Source organism: Lepidochelys olivacea (assembly GCF_965140295.1).
Source record: "Lepidochelys olivacea isolate rLepOli2 genome assembly, chromosome: 2".
NCBI classification, from domain to species: Eukaryota; Metazoa; Chordata; order Testudines; family Cheloniidae; genus Lepidochelys; species Lepidochelys olivacea.
In genome coordinates this window covers 46,162,957-46,184,041 of record NC_140412.1, presented here as the reverse complement: position 1 = coordinate 46,184,041, position 21,085 = coordinate 46,162,957, and the positions used below count along the sequence as shown (strand labels likewise).

At 43.1% G+C, this 21,085-nt stretch overlaps 1 protein-coding gene across 1 annotated transcript in view; it reads left to right on the top strand.

Moving 5' to 3' along the window:
* SLC26A7 (solute carrier family 26 member 7) overlaps nucleotides 1-21,085 on the top strand; it is a 126,952-nt gene that overhangs the window by 19,643 nt on the left and 86,224 nt on the right. The window contains exons 2-4 of the mRNA XM_084618350.1: nucleotides 3,353-3,463; nucleotides 6,710-6,886; nucleotides 17,582-17,742. Of these exons, the coding sequence (XP_084474476.1) occupies nucleotides 3,353-3,463; nucleotides 6,710-6,886; nucleotides 17,582-17,742 (449 nt within the window). The remainder of the gene's footprint in view (nucleotides 1-3,352; nucleotides 3,464-6,709; nucleotides 6,887-17,581; nucleotides 17,743-21,085) is intronic.

Genomic DNA, 21,085 nt, shown 5'->3' with positions numbered 1-21,085 from the left:
CAAGCAATGCCAGTTGGGTTTCACGTTTAAAAGGAGGGGCTACGGTTTTCGGGTGTATGTGCAGCACACACCTTCCCCCACCCCACCATGTGACTATTCTCCGGGATGATCTCTTTTAGCCAAGCACAAACAACCCAGCATGAACGTGGTCCTTTTACTGTTCCCTTACAAAAATTCCCCTATTTCAACCATGAATGATATCACTCTCCTGAAGCTAACACAGAAAGATAAAGACCCGAATGTTGCTTGAATGTGACCAAAACCCAGGACCATTCGCTGCCATGCTTTGTGCTGCAATGATTCCAGACCACTTGCTACTGGCTTGGCATGGTAAAGTATCCTACTGTGGAGGATAAAATAAGGCAGCCCTCCCCAGAAACCTTCTGCAAAGGCTTTCAGAGTACCTCCAGGAGAGCTTGATGAAGATGTCCCTGGAGGATTCCCGCTCCATCCCCAGACACATTAACAGACTTTTCCAGTAGCTGTACTGGCTGTGAATGCATCCCAATTCTTCAGGGCAAATGAAACGTTAAACACTTTTGCTTTTAAGCCTTGTACTGTACTTACAAATGTGCATTCACCAGAGCTGCCTTCTCCGGCTTCAGGGTCGGGGATCCCGTCGTGGGAGGGTATTGGCTCCAGGGTGATGAAAAAGTCCTGGCTGCCGGGGAGAACGGATTCACCGCTTGCCTGCTGCGCATTCTCCTCCTCCTCTTCCTCATCAACAAAATCCTCCTCCCTGTTGCGTGAGATTTCCCCCTTGAAGGTGTCCACGGAGAGTGGTGGGGTAGTGGTAGGGTCCCCCCCAGAATGCCATGCAGCTGATCATAGAAGCGACATGTATGGGGCTCTGACCCAGAGCGACCATTTTCCTCCTTTGTCTTTTGGTAGGCTTGCCTGAGCTCCTTAACTTTCACACGCACCGCTGTGTGTCCCTGTTGTAACCTCTCTCCACCATGCCCTGTGTGATTTTGGCAAATATATTGGCATTTCTTCTTTTTGATCGGAGTTTGGCCTGCACAGATTCTTCTTCCCATACAGCAATCAGATCCAGTGTCTCCCTTTCGGTCCATGCTGGAGCTGGTTTGCAATTCTGGGGGGACTGCATGGTCACCTGTGCTGCTGAGCTCGCCACGCTCAGAAAATGACATTCAAAATTTCCTGGAGCCTTTCCTGTGTACCTGGCTAGTGCATCGGAGTTCAAAGTGCTGTCCAGAGCGGTCACATTGGAGCACTCTGGGAAGCTCCTGGAGGCCAATACCATCGAATTGCGTCTGCACTACCCCAATTTGACCCAGCAAGGTCGATTTTAGTGCTCCTCCCCTCACCAGGGAGGAGTACAGAAGTCGATTTTAAGAGCCCTTTAGGTTGACAGAACAGGGTTGGTTGTGTAGACACATTCATTTTAAAATCCACCTATCGCAGCTAAATTGGACCTAACCCCATAGTGTAGACCTGGGCTTGGACTCCTTGTGCCCTGCACACATCTTGTTCATGTGTGCTGGACCAAACACAGTCTGGCCACAGTAGTCACAAGTCTCAGATTCAAACCATTTTTGGAAACTGGAAAACAAAGTAAATGCTTGCAGAGGTTTGAGAATCTGGTAAATCTGACATTTATCACTAGATGGTGACAGCTTACTTCCCAATAGCTAAAGCCTCATTTCCCTCATTAGCGCTAAGAGGAAACAAAGTAATACTGTATTTAATCCCATATTGATTGGTAGCTGTGAGTAGCAAATATGTAAACGTCCTACAGCAGGAAGTTTCTTAATTTAGCTTGAGAGTCATTACAGTACACTCCACTAGCCATTGCAATTCCTCAGTTAATCCCTCTTGAACTGAGTGATTAAAATCTATTTATTTAAGCATGTGAACACCTTTTGAAGGTAAACTGCACAAATTTTGTTTAATCTTAACCCTGGTTAAGATCCCAAATCAGTAAGTGACTGTAAGTGCAGAATAAAAACCAATACAAGGACTACCCCCCATCTGACTTTATACATTAAAATGTATATGTGAAAATTATTATGATTTAAATAGCAGGCCATTTTCTGTACTTCCTCTGCAGGAAGGAACTGATAGTATCACAGACACTGAAAACAATACATGAGAACTAAATTCTATAGAGCAGTGTCGAGGTTACCAAAGTAGTTCAGAGTGTGCACTCCAAGCACTGAAGTGTTACTATTTTGTTTTTAAATGTAAATGTTCTTATTTGTAATTGTTTAGTTTGCACGTGCATACTGTTTTAATGATATTGGATCTTAAACATACGAAGTTTTGCAGTTCACCTTAGCCAGGATTTATGGACCCATTTCACACACACTGCTTAGAAAATGGACCTCTGATTCTAGCCGTTCAGTAAGGGGTCCATTGTCTATTTCCTTGGAGTTTATCTACACGTAAAAGTTGTACCACTTTAACTGCAGTGGTTTAGTTTAACCAGTACAACTCCTCTAGAGTGGATGAAGTTATACTGGTATAGCTAATTCCCAAACAGGAGAGGGGATAAGCTATACCTGAATAAAGCACCTTTATACCAGCACAACTGCATACACAGTAGGAGTTGTACTGGTATAACTATCTTGATTAAAAAAAATCACCATCCTAATTGAAATAATTGTGCTGCTAGAACTTTCAAGTGTAGATCAGACTTAAGTAGTCTTCTCCTCCTTCCCCATGCTCCGCTCTTCTTCCTGCCTGCCCCTTTAGACAGGGCAAGCTTTCCTCTTCTTCTGCCTCTTCTGGAGTTTCTGGTGTGTTTCTTTTCACCTTGTGCCTTCTCTTTTCTGTGGACTTTGGCCTGCAAATTCTGTCCCGCTGTCCCCAACACGGACATATGAATTGCCATATGAGATCAGTGACCTATATAGTCCAGTATCCTATCTCTGATAGGGACTAATCCCATATGCTTTAGAGGAAGGTGCTGGATAAGGACTCAGGAGACATGGATTCCATTCCCAGCTGTGCTGCTGGCCTATTTAGTGACCTTGGGCAAGTCAGGTCCCTTCTCTGTGCCTCCATTTCCCTATCTGTAAAATGGGGGTAATGATACTGACCTCCTTTGTAAAGTGCTTTGAGATCTATGGATGAAAAGTGCTATATAAGAACTAGGTATTATTAATAGATAATTATGGAGAAATCCACCCACAACAGAAGATTCCTCCAAACCCCATTGCTTAGTGGTTGGTTTATGCCTTAGCTTTTTATAGATGTAATTATCATTGTAGGTAGTTTTAATCCTAGTGTTAAAGCTGTGGACTTTTCCCCCGACCAAAACCAAATGTAATGTAATTTGATATCTTGGTGCAATGTATTGTTTACTAATTTCCATTATCCTTCTCTATAGGGCTGGCCTTTGCTGTTCTGTCTTCAGTCCATCCAGTGTTTGGTTTATATGGATCTCTCTTTCCTGTCATCCTTTATGCTATTTTTGGAATGGGACGCCATGTTGCAACAGGTAAGTGTCTGGAAACATTTAGGCTCCCATCGTGCAAGTTGCTGAGTGTGTTCTGTGAAATGAGGCGCTTCCTCAACAACTGGTGTGTTCATTGCAAGTTGAAGGTACTAAGCGTCACAGGATCAGTTATGGGGGAGAGAAAGAGGGAAGTGTCTTAAAACAGATTAACCTGTTCACATTTCTTGTGCCTTTTCTTTACAGCTACATCTTTTTCTGCTTAAGAAAAGTGTTTTTAAGAAAAAAAAGCCTTGTTAAGGTTATACTGGAGCCATTCCTAAGGTTATACTGGAGCCATTCCTACCACTATAATTGAATACTGCATCAATACTTCCTTTATAAATACAGTTTATCAGGGACTTATGCACCTGACTATATAAATTTGCTGGAAGCTAAAACTTTAACAGACAAGAGCTCAGCTAAAGAGAGTCTTTTTAAATATAAACAGGAACAACTAAAACTTTGACTGTTCCTAAACTATAGAAACACCTCATTATTTCTTACATTGCTATAACACAACCCCAGTACTTCTCACCAAAACATACCCTCTCCCTACTCCATATACTTCAATAGAATTGGGATTACCCCTGATCAGATGCTTCTGTTGAGCTGAAGGGTGAAGATGCCCCATCACTTCCACTGTAGAAGCTAAGGAACCACTAGGAGTTCCCTAGCTGCCATGCTCGTGATTATGTGGCCTCCTCACCACTGCTTTGAGCAGAGCTACCCACAGTGGCAAGAAGTGTTTCCGAGCTCCTGCTAGATTGACTGCTTTGTTCCCTAAGGAAACCTGTTATGAACTGAGAAAGGGAATTGTATTCATCAGGTTGGACCACCAAGAAACTCGTCTGTGGGAATGGTGGCCTCCCAGTGACTCTCGAAGACCAGGGGACGTATAGAGACAGGCACTTGGTTCCAGTAGGCGAGTACAATGAGCTTAAATGCAGGGCCGTAGCCCCTGCCCCCAGTCAACCAAAGATAAAATGTGAAAGGGGTATCCTGCACCTTAGGGGAAGGGGAATGGCTGTGGGAGCCTTTTGAGGGGAGGGAAGATGGTTCTTGGAAATTTGGAACCATGTGCAACCACACACAAACCACATGTGCAACCAATTTGGAACCACATGTGCAACCACACCCTGCAGGGCTCACATAGCCCAACTGCATACATCTCCACTCTGGCTAATATGTTTTCTAAGAAGCAAACACTGTCTTTTGAATAACTAGATGGTTTTGAAATCAATACTGTTAACAGCTCCGTAAGAGCTATGTGGTCTACTGGGAAACCAATGTACATTCCAAAGTACATAGAATTTGTCTCCCAACATATGTATGTTATATTGTCAAACCTCCAGATAATTTACATCAAACAGGACATGAATTCTGTGTCAAGGTCCTTGGGTTTTGTTGCTCTGATGTAGCAAACTAGAAATTCTGCAGAAGCTTATTTTTGAAAAAAAAGTTGTTTTAATCAATGAACTATTCACATGAATAACATTGTTACAGTATCCCTTGTATTATGCATTCTAATATTAAATTCAATTTGTCTAAAGCTGTCCTCCACACAAAAATTGTCAGGGAGGAAGTCTCTGGGTTCTTTGATACCTGGGGAGGCAGTTTGGGATTGTGGGACAAGCACATTAGATGGATGCGTCTGCTAAAATGATCAGTATACTCAGTTCACAGGAGAGCAAGAAACATTCTTTTAAATGAAAGCTTAGATTTTGGAGAATAATTCTGTGGCAGGAGCTGGGATAAAGGTAGGTACTATATAGCCTTATAGTTCCTTTATTTGTCCTTTTCATTAAAAAAGGTAAAAATATGAGGCTATATAAGCAAAATTGTTTCAAAATAGACAATGTTTACAAATTTCTCCACGAGCAGTTGATTTTTAAACTAAAGGTCACTAAAGGAAAAAAGTACCTCACTCATCATCTTACATAGCACCCTTAATATCCAGAAAAAATATCTGGTGGTAATAAACTCTTGTTATGTAGCATGAAGGTGGTGAAATGGACAAAGGGCAGGACTTCAGGACTGACATGGTATCCATGGGGTGAAATGGAGCAAATGTCATTCAGCCTAGGATTTGTGGCGTATACTCAAAGCCCTGTATCCTACAATTCTATGGCTTTGGATTTGCTGTAGAATTCACCTTTTGGACTCCAGCCCTTGCTACAGAATTGTGCTTCATAATCTAAGCTGTCATACAGAAATGTTTCTGTCCCTCGTGGTTGTGAAGAAAATATTATAAATATGAACACAATGTATTTTCATGATAACCATTTTAGCAGAAGTACGCTGCTATTGCACATATCCCATCATCCCAAAGGCCCTGATTCAGGAAAGCACGTAAGCATGTGCTAAAGATTCATTGTTTAAAGTTAAACATGTGCTTAATTCCGTTCCCAAATAAAAATGCTTTCCTGAATCACGGCTAAACCATGTACTATAGCTCCCCATGTGCCAATGCCCCGTATATCCTTTACTCAGAGGTGACAATCTCCTTCCCCTATAATAACTTCTGTGAAGTCAGTGGAACTCTGTTTAAGTAAAGGATGCAGGATTGGGACCTGTTTTAGTCAGACTTTTTGCATGAAAAATGGAGTTCATCTGTGGCCTGGTCCTGTAAACTTTTGCCTACTTGACTAATTCTTACTCATAAATAGTCCCTGGTACCTCACTTAGTCTAGTCTTATGTAAAAGATTATTCATCTGAGCAATAAATTGCTAGAATTGAACCTTTATTCTGGCTGCTTTTTCTCCATTTGAACTCAGGAGCCTAATGTATTTGGGATACCGTAATAGAAATTATGATTTCAGGTGGAACTAATATATGCAAAACATTTTCCAAACAGTATGTTGTTCAAAGCTTTCCATGATGCTTTAATGCCTTTAACGTTGATTAAAGATTGAATGTGATTAAAGATTTCAAAAGGGCTTCAACCCTGCCTCTGTTTGTCTGTGTGCACATTATTTGCTTGTGCATTTTTTGAGCACCATTATTTTCAGGCACACAGAAGAGAACTTGCACACAAAAAACCATTTGCACTCAGTTTATCCGCTCATATGGCATATTATACATAGAAATTTGCACCCAACAAGTGCAAGTGCTTTAAAAACACACACCTGAAGTGGGTGTGCAAATTTCACATTTCTGGATAGAGGCTGTACTTTGAAAAATTAATGTTAGTGACTCTAACAAATATTGAGCTACTTATTGGTAATTGATATGTGACTTTTCTTTTACAGGAACTTTTGCTTTAACTTCCTTGATATCTGCCAATGCAGTTGAGCGTCTTGTTTCTCCAGCAAGCAACAATTTCACTACAAGCAATAATTCGGGAGTCTTAGGTTTATCAGAGTTTGAAATGCAGAGGATTGGAGTTGCTGCAGCGGTTTCATTTTTAGGAGGAATTATTCAAGTAGGTACTCTAAATAGTTAACGAACATTTATTTTAACAAACGTAAGAAGTACACTATAGCTAAGTCTTTGTCTGTCACAGCTATGACTTTGGTGATGAAAAACATAACTTAGTTTTATTTCATAACAAATCCAGCTCTTTGAACCTTGGCCAGCTGGCTGTTGAGCAGGGTTCTACCATGGTTTTTTACAAATTTGGCTCTATATTTGTCCACTGCTTTGGAGTCTGCAAATATGATTTGACTTTTGAGTTTCAAATAATTTACTTGCAAAATAAAGGGTCATCTTGCTTAAAATAAAGTTGATCCTGTGACATTTTAAATTTATTTTTGCCAGAATTAAATTACTCCTGCTTTTTTTCGGGTGCCAAAGTCATGTCCTATCCCATTTTATGTCAAGACAAACAATCAGTTCTTAATTATGCTTGTGCTATGGTGGCCATGAAGGGACAAATCCCTCTCCCAATAAAGTAAATGGGAGTTTTGCATATGACTTCACTAGAGCCAAGAACAGGGCCTAATGGGTACATCCCCTTCTATTTTTACTTTTATTTGCCTTATGCAGCTAGCCCACAACAACTTTTATTATTATTAATTATAGTATACTTAGCAGTTACTGACATAGGAATTGCCATGTCTGTCCTGCTTCTGACAGTTGCCAGTACCAGATGCTTCAGTGGAAGGTGTAAGTGCTTGTGTGAGGGCTGCCATTTTGGCAGATACACCAAGGTTTGTACTGGGGACCACCAGAGGTAAAAGCATGAGTTGCTACAGCTTTTATTCATATCCTCTGTGTATTGGGACAGTGGGAGATCTGTTATACACAGGTTTCCAATGGGTTTCATGTGTATAGTGCTTTTCGTCATAAAAGCATTTAACAAACCGTATGGTAATCTCATTTACCTTTTGTTCAGACAAACCATTCAACCCAAAAGAAAACTAATAGATTAAGTTGTTTGTTGTTGTTATTATTATTACTATTATTAATATTTTTGAGATCAAAATGTTATTTACCTTCTCATATGACCAGTTGATCTTTCTCCCAAATCCACTTTAGTTCTATAATTGTTTCTGTAAGAGATTCAATAAAAAACATCTTTGCATATGTTCCCCATTAGCAAGATAAACATGCCTTCTTTCATTCTTTTCAGGATATATGATGAAATACAGAATAAAAATAATTTTTCCAAATACATTCACATTTATAATAGCACTTTTCATCTTCAAATATTAACTTATTAATCTTCGCAGCACCCTCCTTTGTGAGAGGTAGAGATATTTCTGCCCCCATTTCAAAGATGGAAAAATGGAGCTAGAAAGGTTATGACTAGAACTGATTGGGAATTTTTTGACAAACCATCTTTTTGTTGTCAAAAAAATGCCAGTTTGTCAAAACTGAAACTCTTCATGAAACAGGGTTGATGTTGATGAATTTCCTAACTCAAAAAAGAGTAAAGAAAAAAGATCTGAAGTTGTTGAAACACAGTTTTTCACATTTTTAGTTTGAAATGACCTGTTGTTTAGAAACTTAAGCTAAGACGCTAAAATGTTTTTTTATTGATTTGTTTTTTTAAGAAAGAAAGCTCACAATCAAAATGAAGTGTTATAGAATTATTTTGACAAAATTTTTTGATTGACTTTTTCCTAAAAAATCTATTCATTTGGTTTGTCAATATTTTCAAAAGGTAGACTTTTCATCCCAATTCAATTTGGGACAATTTTCAAACTCTTGAAAATATTCACTAAAAAGGAATTTCCCACCTATTTCCCACCCAACTCTAGTGCAGATTTGCTTGAAACCATGGAGGGTGTGAAAGCCTAGATTAGAATGCAGGACTCTGGTTCCCACCTGAGTGTTGAGACTCCTAAGCAATAACTCTCTTTTTGTAGAAGTACAATTTTTCCAAATTGAGTTTTCAATTATATTTTTAGTTGAAAAATGATTTAACTGATTAAATGTTTTATTGAAAATTTGATTTTTGACAGAGAAAGGGCCCTGAAAATTTTCAATACAGATTTTTGTTTAAAAAAATTTCATTTTGCAAAAAATTGAAAAATCAATTAAACATTTTGAAATGTTCCTATGCAGTTTTTTACTACCTTTTCTACCAGTTCTACTCCCTCTATATTTCTCACGTGATTTTTTCTGTGTTGGTTTATATGGGTATATTTCGTAGCCTCTTTAATATGCTTGCACTCTGAGATACAAATTTAATTTGGCATTCCTTGTGTAAGAATAAGTAATCTATTATCTGAATAAGCATTTGTTAATGGATCAGATACAGATAAATTGCTTCAAGGTTTGGATTGTGTTTTGTTTTTCTTGAAAAACTCTGCATTTTTACAATGGAAGTATTTTAGTCTTTAAAATCTAAAATGGTTGTGGCATTGTTTGAAAATCAGTTCCAATTGATGGGCACTAACTTCTTTCCTAATATTTCATAACTCTTTGGATTAACATTGTAACAGATGTAACCTAGCTCTCATATTCATAAATCTTGGTATATAAGGTTGTGTATTTTATAATGGCTCTCTATAAGCTGTACTACTCATTTATTAATGTGATCTCAGAAATTTCTGTTGCTATTTCAATGTTACTGATTGATAATGAATCCTCAGAATAGTGCTAAGAGAATGGAATATGGTGTTTTAAACCTTGAATCTAGAAAGAATGGTCACTGGACTACCACAGATCCAATAAAATGTTGCTTCTTCCTACAAAATTTAACTAGTAAATAACTGTTCATTCGCTCAATGCAAAACAGGGAAGGAACTTTAACAATAACACATGTGAGTGTGTAATAGACAATTGTGTCAGAATACTCAAATTAGTAGTACAGGACTGTACAGAGCCCTAATTTAAGTTTTCTGTCACATCTTTTATCCATCCTGGTAAATGTTTTAACAAAGTTCCTTCCCTGTTTTGCATTGAGTGTACAGAAATCTATGTGCTAGTAAAATGTTGTAGGTAGAAGCAACCATTTGTTGGATCTTAGATGGGAGTTAGGTGGGAGTTTCCAGCTGGTAGGGGCAGAAGCAGCCAAAGCAGGGACTGCTTTACCTGTGGGGTGGGGAGAGGTTGGAGGAAGAGAGTGGGGGGAAAATGGGGTCCAGCCAGGGCCAACTCTCTCCCCAGCATTTCACTGGACTCAGAACTGTGCAGGAGAGACACCCTCCTCCCCCATGCTGGGGGCTCTAGGAATGAGACCATGCCTCCCTACATCTTTCTCGCTCCCTTCCCCTCCCTCTCCACCCACCGTGTGGACTTGGGAGTAAGCTGCAGAGAGGAGCCTGCTAGAGTTTCCATCTGGTAATGGCAGAAGCAGGCAAAGCAAGGGCTGTTCGTTCTTAGAAAACTTTCTGCAGTTTTGTCTGGAGTTTTTCTTCTTCTTTGAGTGCTTACTCATGTCGATTCTGTTCTAGGTGTGTGTATTCCCATGTGCACAGTTCATTGGAGATGTTTGCCTTAGCGGTATCTGTAGGGTTGGCTGTGGCACCCTCTTGAGTGCCGCGCTCATGTGTCGGCATATTAGGCATTGCCAGCCCTACGCCTTCTCAGTTCCTTCTTACCACCCGCGACAGTTGGTTGGAGCACCTTGTCTCGCATTCTTGCGGTTCTTAACAGCCCTTTGTTTACCTTCTTTGTATATCGTTCTCTAGGTACTTATTTAGCCATTAGATTAAGCGTTAGTTGTTAGTTTAGTAGTTAGAGTCCTGGCTGGGACTTTGCCCCACAGTGGGGCATGCCTCGTTCCCTGGGCTTCACACCGTGTTCGTCATGCAACAGGCTGATGCCTGTTAGTGACCCCCCTGCGGCTGTTTAAAGTGCTTGGGGGAGTCCCATATAAAGGATAAGAGCAGGATTTGCAAGAGCTTTCCCCCTAGAACCCAGAAGGAGCGGGATATCCGCTTGCGGGCCCTTCTCATGGAGGCCGCGCGTCATCTGGCATCAGAACCCTCCCTGTTGGACTCCGCTTCCAGTACCATGGTGTTGGTGTGGAGCGCACTGCCGCCACCGGGCTCTGCCCGGCAGTTTCCCCTCTCCAGTGCTTAAGAAGCAGAAGAAGAAAAAGGGCTCTCCGGCACCATCTAAGGAGGGGAAGGGGGGCTTTGGGCAAAGGACCAGTTCAGGCCATGTGCCTGCCCCGGAGCTTCAAGAGGGACCGCTCCGGTTGGGTCCCCTAGCCCAGCCAGGGAGCCGCCTCCAACTCCCAGAAACAGCAGGGGACCCCGGCTTCTCCTAGGGCTTTCGTTGTCCAAAGCGGCCCAGGCAACTAAAGACCTAGTGAGCCTGCCAGCACCGCAGGCGCTGCCGTGCCAAGCGCTGGACTTAGCTAAAGCCCTGCAATCCAAGGGCAAGCCAGCCATAGGACTGTCCCAAAGGGCAGTGGGGCTCCATTGGTCCCGGATCACAGGTGTATATCCCCATCCCCAAGCCTAGGACCCCAGTCCTGCAACCTCTATCTCTGGCCAGAAGACCCAGGTCCCTGGCACCGCGCTCTCCTTCTACGAGGCATGGAATGCTGGAATCAAGACGCCAGTCTCAGTATGCTTGGTACCTGTGAGCCTCCCGCTAGAGATTGCCCCAGCACAGGTCACTATCACCTAGATGATCTCCCAGGCGTTGGTCCTCACCCACCCTGCCCCTCCCTTGGCGATGCACTTGTCATCTTCATCACCGGACAAAGTGGTGGCAGGGCACTCCCTGACTGGCAGTCCCCCCAACGACTTTAAAGAGCACCAGGCTCTCCTTAAAAGAGTGGCTGCCAACTTAAACCTGGAAATTGAGGAGTTGGTGGAGCAACTGGATGACCTTTTCAACGTCAGATCTTCCGCCACCCCGGCCCATATCACGCTGCCTGTCCACCCAGGATCCTTAAGATTGCAAAACTGCTGTGGCAGACCCCCTCTTTCATTCCGCCCACTTTTAAAAAGGAAGAAAAGAAGTATTATGTCCCCTCAAAGGGGTTTAAATACCTCCATATTGCACCCACAGTTAACGAGAGGGCCAGGCAGGGCCAGGTGAGCAGCACACCAAAGAATTAAGATGCCAAGAAACTGGATTTATTTGGCAGAAAGATTTATTCGACGGCCAGTCTGAAATTTCGGGTGTCTAACCACCAGGCCCTGATGGGCAGGTACAATTTTAATCTGTGAAACTCTCTTGGTAAATTTAAGCAGGCCTTCCCTCAGGACCATGCCCAGGAGTTTGCCGCTTTAGTGGAGGGCAAAGCAGTGGCAAAAGTGCCCTCCAGAAGGCCTGAGACGCAACAGACTTGGCGGCCACGGTTATTGCCTCTGCGGTAGTAATGAGGCACAGCTCTTTGCTGTAATCCTCGGGATTATCCCAGTAAATGCAGTCCACTCTCTAGTTACCTCCTGTTTGAGGGAGCAGGACTCTTCTCCGAGCTCACGGACACAAGGCTGCATGGCCTTAAAGACTCCTCTGCCACTCTCCGCTCCCTGCGCCTTCATACCCCTCAGCAGACTAGGAAGCAGTTCCATTCTCCACCTCCTCTGCCTAGGTCTTGGGGACCTCCCTGGCAGAGCACCTGTAGAAAAAGGACAGAGAGAAGGGGTTTAAACAACAATGCCCCTTGTCCTCCCGTTCGCCTGCTCAGCCCAGCCCTTCGAGTCACTTGGGAAGCCAGAGACAGGCATTTTGAGGGTGCACTCAAGGACAGCGCCCCGTCACATCCCAAGATCCACCTTCTTACTCTTTCCTCAACTGCCTGTGCCCCTTCCAGTCGGCCTGGTCTGGCTAACCTGAGCCTGTTGGGTGCTCAACATAATCTCTTTGGGCTATACCCTATAGTTCTTGGCCGCCCGTCCCTCCTACCCCCCTTCCCCATCCCTCTTCAGGGACTTTTCTCATGAGTAACTGCTCACCCAGGAGGTCGACAGCCTCTTCAGCATGGGCAGAAACAGATTAAGGTTTTGTGGGGCCAGAGCAAGTGGGGGGACCCTCCCCACCCCTTCCATCTGCAGTCCCACCCCCCTTCTGTCCCTTCTGCCTGCGGCCCTGCCCACAGCCCCACCCCATTCTGTCTCTTCCCCCCACCTCTCTGCCTCTTCCACATACAGTCAGCCTCATTCTGCCCCCCTACTGCAGCCCCGCAGCCTTGCTCCTTTCTCCCCCCCTGCACTGCGGCCCCAAGACCGAAGAAGCTCTGTCCCCCTCCTGCCCCATGGCCCAGGCCACAGTAGGGAGAGCTTCCCCAGTCCTGGGGCCGCAGCAGGGAGCTAGAACTTCTCCAGTCCTGGGGCCATAGGTGTAGTTTGACTGCTATATTTGGGGGGACACATGCACACATGCATGCTGAAGCCAGTCCCCTTGGTTCACTGGCTCTCTCCCCCGGCCTGCACCGGTGCCTGGGCTGCCGGTGCTGGGGTGGACGGGACGACATAATGGGGGCGCCCCAGCTGCTACTGGGAACCACTCCGACACCAGCTGCTGCAGTGATGTCACTGCTCAGGTGCTGCTGCAGTTGCTTCCCTGCTGTGGCTGCTGCTGCCCAGGGAATGCAACATGCTGGGCTCCTACTTCCCCCCACCCATTCCCAAATGCTCTTCTCTTTCCCGTCCCCTCCCCTTCTTTTCTCCTCACCCCACCTCCCTTGCCTGCACCCCCGCCCTGCACTCATGGTGGTAGAGGAAACAGGCAGGCACTAGGATCCAGGAGGCGGCTTCCAGCTGCTGAGACAGGACCCACAGTGCAGGGGAAAACTGCTCCATCCTGCTCTGTCCACCCCCATGAGCTGAAACATGTGGGGGAAGGGTTGGGGGGGGGAGACAAGCATGGGAATAACAAAGCCCCCCCCGCCCCCCCCGAGGCCGAGTAGAGTCAGGGAGCAGGGTCAGGGCACAGGGTGCCCATTTTTCCAGGGCCCCCCAATAGGCTGGGGCCCCTGGCCCCAGGCCCTGTCAGCCCAATGGTTAATCCACCATTGAGCATTGGGACAGTAGAGGAGGTCCCTTGGGAAATGAGGGGAAAAGGATTCTACTCCCGTTATTTCTTAATCCCGAAAGCGAAAGGGGCCCCGAGAGCCATCTTGAACCTGCGACGCCTCAAAATGTTGAAGTTCTGCATGGTTTCCCTGACCTCCATCATCCCCTCCCTGGATCCAGGAGACTGGTACGCTGCCCTCGACTTGAAGGATGCATATTTCCATATCTTCCAAGGGCACAGATGGTTTCTCCATTTTGTGTTGGGCCAGTGCCATTTCCAGTTCATGGTGCTACCCTTCAGTCTCTTGTCATCCCCAAGAGTGTTTACAAAGTGCATGGCACCAGTGGCTGCTTACCCGAGGCGTCGGGCTGTTCAAATTTACCTGTACCTCAACAACTTGCTAATCAAGGGCCGGTCCCGGGATCAGGTGCGGTGGCACCTCGATCTGGTTCGCTCCACCTGTCATGATCTAGGGCTGTTGATAAACAAGAAAAAATTGACACACGGCTCCATGTCAGGCCCCTATAGGCATAGCTGGCGTCGGTCTACGGCCCCAGCAGACACAATGTTAACCGTGTAGTCAGGGTACCGGACCCCTTACTGTCATCACTCACATGGTGGAGGAATCCCATATTGGTGGTGGAGGGAGTTTCCTTTGCGGCCCCATCCCCGTCGGTTATCCTAATCTCCAATGTCTCGGATCTGGGGTGGGGAGCCCACCTGGGTGATCTCAGCACACAAAGTTGTTGGTCAAGGTCACAAGGTCACAATTGCTCCCTACACATAAACGTCCCCTCTTCCTAGGGGATGTGGAGTGATGACCTTTGATATGCCCAATGGCCCCATCCTGAAGGCTCTGTAATAAGCTCTTTGGGTCAGGAACCATCTGTGTATGCTGTCTGTGCAGCTCATAGCACAATCAGGTCTTAGTCTCTGACTAGGGCTTCTAGGCACTATAGTAATACAAATTAATAATAATAATACTCACCATAAGTACATCAGCAATTGTCCTTAGTAGGATCCAGTATTGGGTATCAGTGCTCTCAGTTCTTATGGCACTGAGCAATTTGCCAGCTATTTGAGGGAAGTATAGAGAAATAATTTCATATGAGGTTCCTTACTCTCAGATGGAGTAGGAAGTGTGCTCACTAGAACTTTAGAGAGGAAGGTGGGTGAGGTAATATCTTTCATTGGACCAACTTCTGTTGGTGAGAGAGACAAGCTTTTGAGCTTACACAGAGCTTTTCTTCACAGACCTGAAGAAGAGCTCTGTCTGAGCTCAAAAGCTTGTCTCTCACCAACAAAAGTTGGTCTAATAAAAGATATTACCTCATCCACCTTATCTCTCTAATATCCTGGGACCAGCACGGTAACAACACTGCATCACTAGAGATTTGTCAGGTAAATGAAAAGCCAGCCACTCTGGGAGTTTCAATACAGATGCACAGATGACTACTCATTGTGAAATGCAGGTGAAAAATTAAATGATACTTGTGTGCAAAGAGCAATAATATATGCAAGTAATTGCTTTAGATTAGTCAGTACTAAGGAGCCTGTAAGGAACTCCAGAAGGATGAAATTCAACATGGATAAGCACAAGTTAATCCTCACAGAAATTATCAGTTTTACCTACTCATACATAACAGATTGGAGAGTTTTCAGGGAGAGGATCAAGGTGTCACTGTATACCCTTCAGTTAGGACGTCTGCTGTATCTGTCGGAATGGGGAAACATGCTAATAAGAGGTTAGGGTGTATTTACAGAGGGACAGAGTACTAAAAAAATATTAAAGTGTCAGTTGTATTACACTGGTATAACTTACTTTGAATACTGCACTCAGCTTTGGGCAATCCCTCACACAAATTCCATACTGTAGTAGAAACAGTCTAAAGAAAGGCAGTGAAAGTTATTAGAGGCATGGTGGGGTTTCTATACTATGATAATTTTAAAAGATGAGCATTAATTAGATGAAAAGGAAGAAGTGATAAAGGCATCATAACAAATTGTAGGGAGGTGGTCAGCTGGTCATCTCTTTTTTAATCTGTGCAGTAATTCAAAAACACATGGACATACAAAATGTAAAAGGGAAAAAAATAAAACAGATAAAAGGGGATGCATTTTTTACCCAACGTACAATGTGTGGAACCCACTGTTTGTAGAAGGATATAATTAAGGCAGAGGGTTCAGTCTGATTCAGAAAAGTGTTAGATATTACAAGATTAATAATAGCATCCATAGTTACACTCACTGCTAGAAGAAAATTACTAGGGCTATCAAACTGATCACATTATAGTATTATAGGATTCTGTACCTTTGGAGGTGATGGTGGTTTATTCCTCTGAAGCATCTGGTGTGACAGCAACTGATGTGAACGGGATTTTGGATTAGCTAGGTCATTGTTCTGTCTCAATATGTCAATTGCTGTGTTTCTATACAAGTTTCTAAAAAATGTGAAATGGCTCTATTGTGAGAATAAAACTACACAGATCTGGCTCTTAGTCATTTGTGATTTCAGATACTTTAATCAAATATTGAATGTGAATTCTCTGACTTCATGCTGCCCTGACGAGCAGATGATTTTTACGTTGTTCACTGGGTTCATATATTTGAACAGGGGAGAATAACAAGTAGAGCCAATATTTAGATAAGTCATTGTGTGAACATACTTTGACTGACCCAGCAGTTGTAACTAATCTCATTTTAGAGCCTGGTAAACTAGTGATGTTAGTGAGATAGTATAAAATAAACTGTGACAAAGTTCCTCCTCTGCTTTGGTGGGTCCTGCGCTTATTGGCGGATTTTCTCGCCTCAGAGGTTCACGGCAGCCCTCAGTTTGGCCACTTTCGTGGCTCAGATCTGCCATTCACTCAGTTAGCCTCATCACTGGCCAGCATGGGGAAAAGGAAGAAGAACAATCCCCGCAGTCTCAGCTGATCCACCTAGTGGATCGGGGAACAGGCCAGAGACCTTTCCCTCTGGTGGAACCCACAGTCCAGGTCAACTCCTCCGGTTTCAAGTAGGGAGTTGGGGGAATGGAGGGATGGGGGGAAGCCAGGCCCACCCTCTACTCTGGGTTCCAGCCCAGGGCCCTGTGGATTGCAGCTGTCTATAGTGGCTCCTGTAACAGCTGCGTGACAGCGACAACTCCCTGGGCTACTTCCCCATGGTCTCCTCCCAACACCTTCTTTATTCTCACCACAGGACCTTCCTCCTGATGTCTGATAATGCTTGTACTTCTCAGTCCTCAGCCTTCTCACTCTCAGGTTCTTGCACCTCTTCCTCCCAGCTCCTCGCACGCACACCACAAACTGAAATGAGCTCCTTTTTAAAACCCAGGTGCCCTGATTCGCCTGCCATAATTGATTCTGGCAGCTTCTTGATTGACTGCGGGTGTTCTAATCAGCCTGTCTGCCTTAATTGTTTTCAGAAAGTTCCTGATTGTTCTGGATTCTTCCCTGTTACCTTACCCAGGGAAAAGGGACCTACTTAACCTGGGGCTAATATATCTGCCTTCTATCACTCTCCTGTAGCCATCTGAACTGACCCTGTCACAAAACTTACAAAAAGATTTAATGTATTTCACTTTAAGCTATATTCATGTTTCACAGCATGCATCTGAAACTTCTCCTTTTGATTTGCTAACACAGCCATTTATCTCCTGGTTTATTAAAAGGGTATCTCTCATTGCATTAACACTGGGAAACCTGAATTTTAATGTAATCACTGATATATGTCTTTGGTTTCTTAGGTAGCAATGTTTGTGCTGCACTTGGGCAGCGCCACATTCTTGTTGACGGAACCGGTGATAAGCGCAATGACAACAGGAGCAGCTACGCATGTTGTGACTTCACAAGTCAAGTATCTGCTGGGAATGAAAATGCCATATATATCTGGGCCCCTGGGATTCTTTTATGTGAGTTCACGAGCAGAGATATTGGTTTGCTAACATTCTGTTTAACATCTATAGTTTTTGGAAAGGGAGATGTAGAGGTAAGGACATGATTGTGTGAACCCTCATGTTATCTGTCCCATTCAAATCAGTAGGATTTGTTAATATGGATTATTTGAGTGAGTAAGAACTAGCAGGATTAGGCCCCAGATTGATCCTTTGTGTTTTCTGGTTTAAAAATAAGTGGTCAAGTTTTGCAGCTTTGTCAATCGTTCTAATTATTAGATGTAAAAATTTGAAATATTTCATAATTTTTCATTCAACCAAGGCTAAACAATACACAGTTTACAGGGTGATACAGGGAGTGTTAACCTTTGTTGAATATCCGGTCTGAGGGAATACCACAGCATTTCAGATTTCATTCCAGACATGTTTCATGTCACATTTTCTTGAATATTAGTGAGGTGAAAAAAATATGATACATGACTTGTGGATGTCCTGTGCAAGAGTTACCTTGGATATGCTATTGCTATTTTATGATACGGCACATTCTTATCACAAACACACGTCAAGTTTATCACTTTATGTTAATCACCGTATCATGTGTGCAGCATGCCTCATAAAGCTGCAGTCCTTTGGGAATTTAAACTCTGAAGGTAAACATGATTGCACAGAGCCTTCCATGGCAAAGTTACATGGCCTTACATGCGAAACACAATTCTGAGAACACATTCTCTAGGATAATCCACGGTAGAAAAAAGCTTCCCTTGTAGGCATTTGACCTTGTTCTTCCAGCACAGTATAAATAATAGCATTGCCCCTTGTTAGGGTGATAGTTTGTGTACACTCAGCTGATGGGCAACTAAAGAATGAGTGTCTGTGTACAAATAGCAGAATTTTTTATTGGTTGGCAATGCCACAAAATTGAAAAAAATTGAAAAAATGTTTGTTTCAGATGGACTTAAAAACAATATTTTTTACTTTTTTTGCAAATAGAAAAGTTGAGGAAAACAATTCATTTTGAATCTAAATGTTTTATTCAACTCGAAACAAAACATTTTTTTCAATTTTGAGTAGTTTTTAACATTTAAATTTTTTTAAAAATAAAAGAAAATTTCTATACTAAAAGTTGTTTTGAATTGAAAAATCAAAACCTTTCATTTAGAAAATGTTGAAATAAAGGATTTCTATACCTTCTGAATTTTGAGGGAGGTCATTGAAACAATTTGTGGTAATTGACATTAATTCAAGAAATGTTTCAGTGCCTCTGAATCTGCATTTCTTGCTGAAAAAAAATTTTGGTCAAAAATTCGCACCCATTTCTACTTAGAACATATGCAGTTTGTCTAGACCCTAAAGTAGAACTAGTTATTTCATTAACATTGACCAGATTTCCTTGTGTCACTGTTGCTCCTCAATCATCATTTGATTCAATGCCCATATTTGAGTCAGGCAAGGGGAAGATTTAAGATGAGTTCTCTGTGAAAATCTCCACGCAATGGGGAGATTGGTCTAATGATCTCCCTGATTGGGGGGATTTTGCTTTTTAGAAAGGTTCTTTTGGTCATACTTTTATATTAAGGGTACATTTATAAGTAGTTGATAAAGGGTTAATAAATTGTTAATGTTTGTTATTACGCATGTAACAAATATGAATAATACAAGTTCCAGATGGTTATAGGCACATAAGTGCAAGGTGTCATAAGCAATCTATTGGACTATAACAAATGATTTACCATTTATTAACCTTTATATCAAATGTACCTTTGATATAAAGTATGGCTCTTCTAGAGCTGCTATGCCAGTTACATGGAGAGCATATCTACATAAAGGAATATTGTCATCTGGTGGAGATGACTAACATTAAGTACAGCAGCCAAGAGACAATTAGATCATACAATATAAGAAATAATAATGTGAAGGCCAAGACACTAACAGGATTCAAAAAAGAATTATATGAATTAATGGAGGATAGGTCTACCAATGGCTATTAGCGAGAATGGGCAGGGATGATGTCCCTAGTCTCTGTTTGCCAGAAGCTGGGAATGGCTGACAGGAGATGGATCACTTGATGATTACCTATTCTGTTCATTCCTTCTGAAGCACCTGGGATTGGCCACTGTCAGAAGACAGGATATTGGGCGACATGGACCTTTGGTTTGACCCAGCACGGCCGTTCTTATGTTATGTTCTTAGAGAACAGCAGTAATACAAGGAAATAATTCTATCTTAGAATGCCAGTGATATTATAAATGAGGTCATTAAAAACCTTTGAGGAAATTTTCTTCCTTATCCTTTGTGTTTTTGTTTTTCTCTGACATATCCTAGCTGTCTTTGCCACACTTCTTTACTTCTGCTGATATCAAACCTTTTCCTCCTTTGTTCAGTTTGCAAAAAAAAAGATATTTTCTTGTGCAGAAGTTTTTGGAAAAAGTTTTTTTTAAAATGATCATAGAATCATAGAAGATTAGGGTTCGAAGAGACCTCAGGAGGTCATTTAGTCCAACCCCCTGCTCAAAGCAGGACCAACACCAGCTAAATCATCCCAGCCAGGTCGTTGTCAAGCTGGGCCTTAAAAACCTCAAAGGATAGAGATTCCACCACCTCTCTAGGTAACCCATTCCAGTGCTTCACCACCCTACTAGTGAAATAGTTTTTCCTAATATCCAACCTAGACCTCCCCCACTACAACTTGAGACCATTGCTCCTTGTTCTGTCATCTGTAACCACTGAGAACAGCCAAGCTCCATTCTCTTTGGAACTCCCCTTCAGGTAGTTGAAGGCTGCTATCAAATCCCCCCTCTTCTCCTCTGCAGACTAAATAAACCCTGTTACCTCAGCCTCTCCTCATAAATCATGTGCCCCAGCCCCCTAATCATTTTCGTTGCCGTCCGCTGGACTCTCTCCAATTTGTCCACACCGTTTCTGTAGTGGGGGCCCCAAAACTGGATGCAATATTCCAGATGTGGCCTTACCAGTGCCGAATAGAGGGGAATAATCACTTCCGTCGATCTGCTGGCAATGCTCCTACTAATACAGCCCAGTATGCCATTAGCCTTCTTGGCAACAAGGGCACACTGTTGACTCATATCCAGCTTCTTATCCACTGTAATCCACAGGTCCATTTCTGCAGAACTGCTGCTTAGTCATTAAGTTCCCAGCCTGTATCAGTGCATGGGATTCTTCTGTCCTATCCTTGTTGAACCTCATCCAATTTCTATTGGTCCAATCCTCCAATTTGTCTAGGTCACTCTGGACCCTATCCCTACCCTCCAGCTTACATACCTTCCTCCCAGCTTAGTCTAATCCGCGAACTTGCTGAGGGTGCAATCCATCCCATCATCCAGATCGTTAATGAAGATGTTGA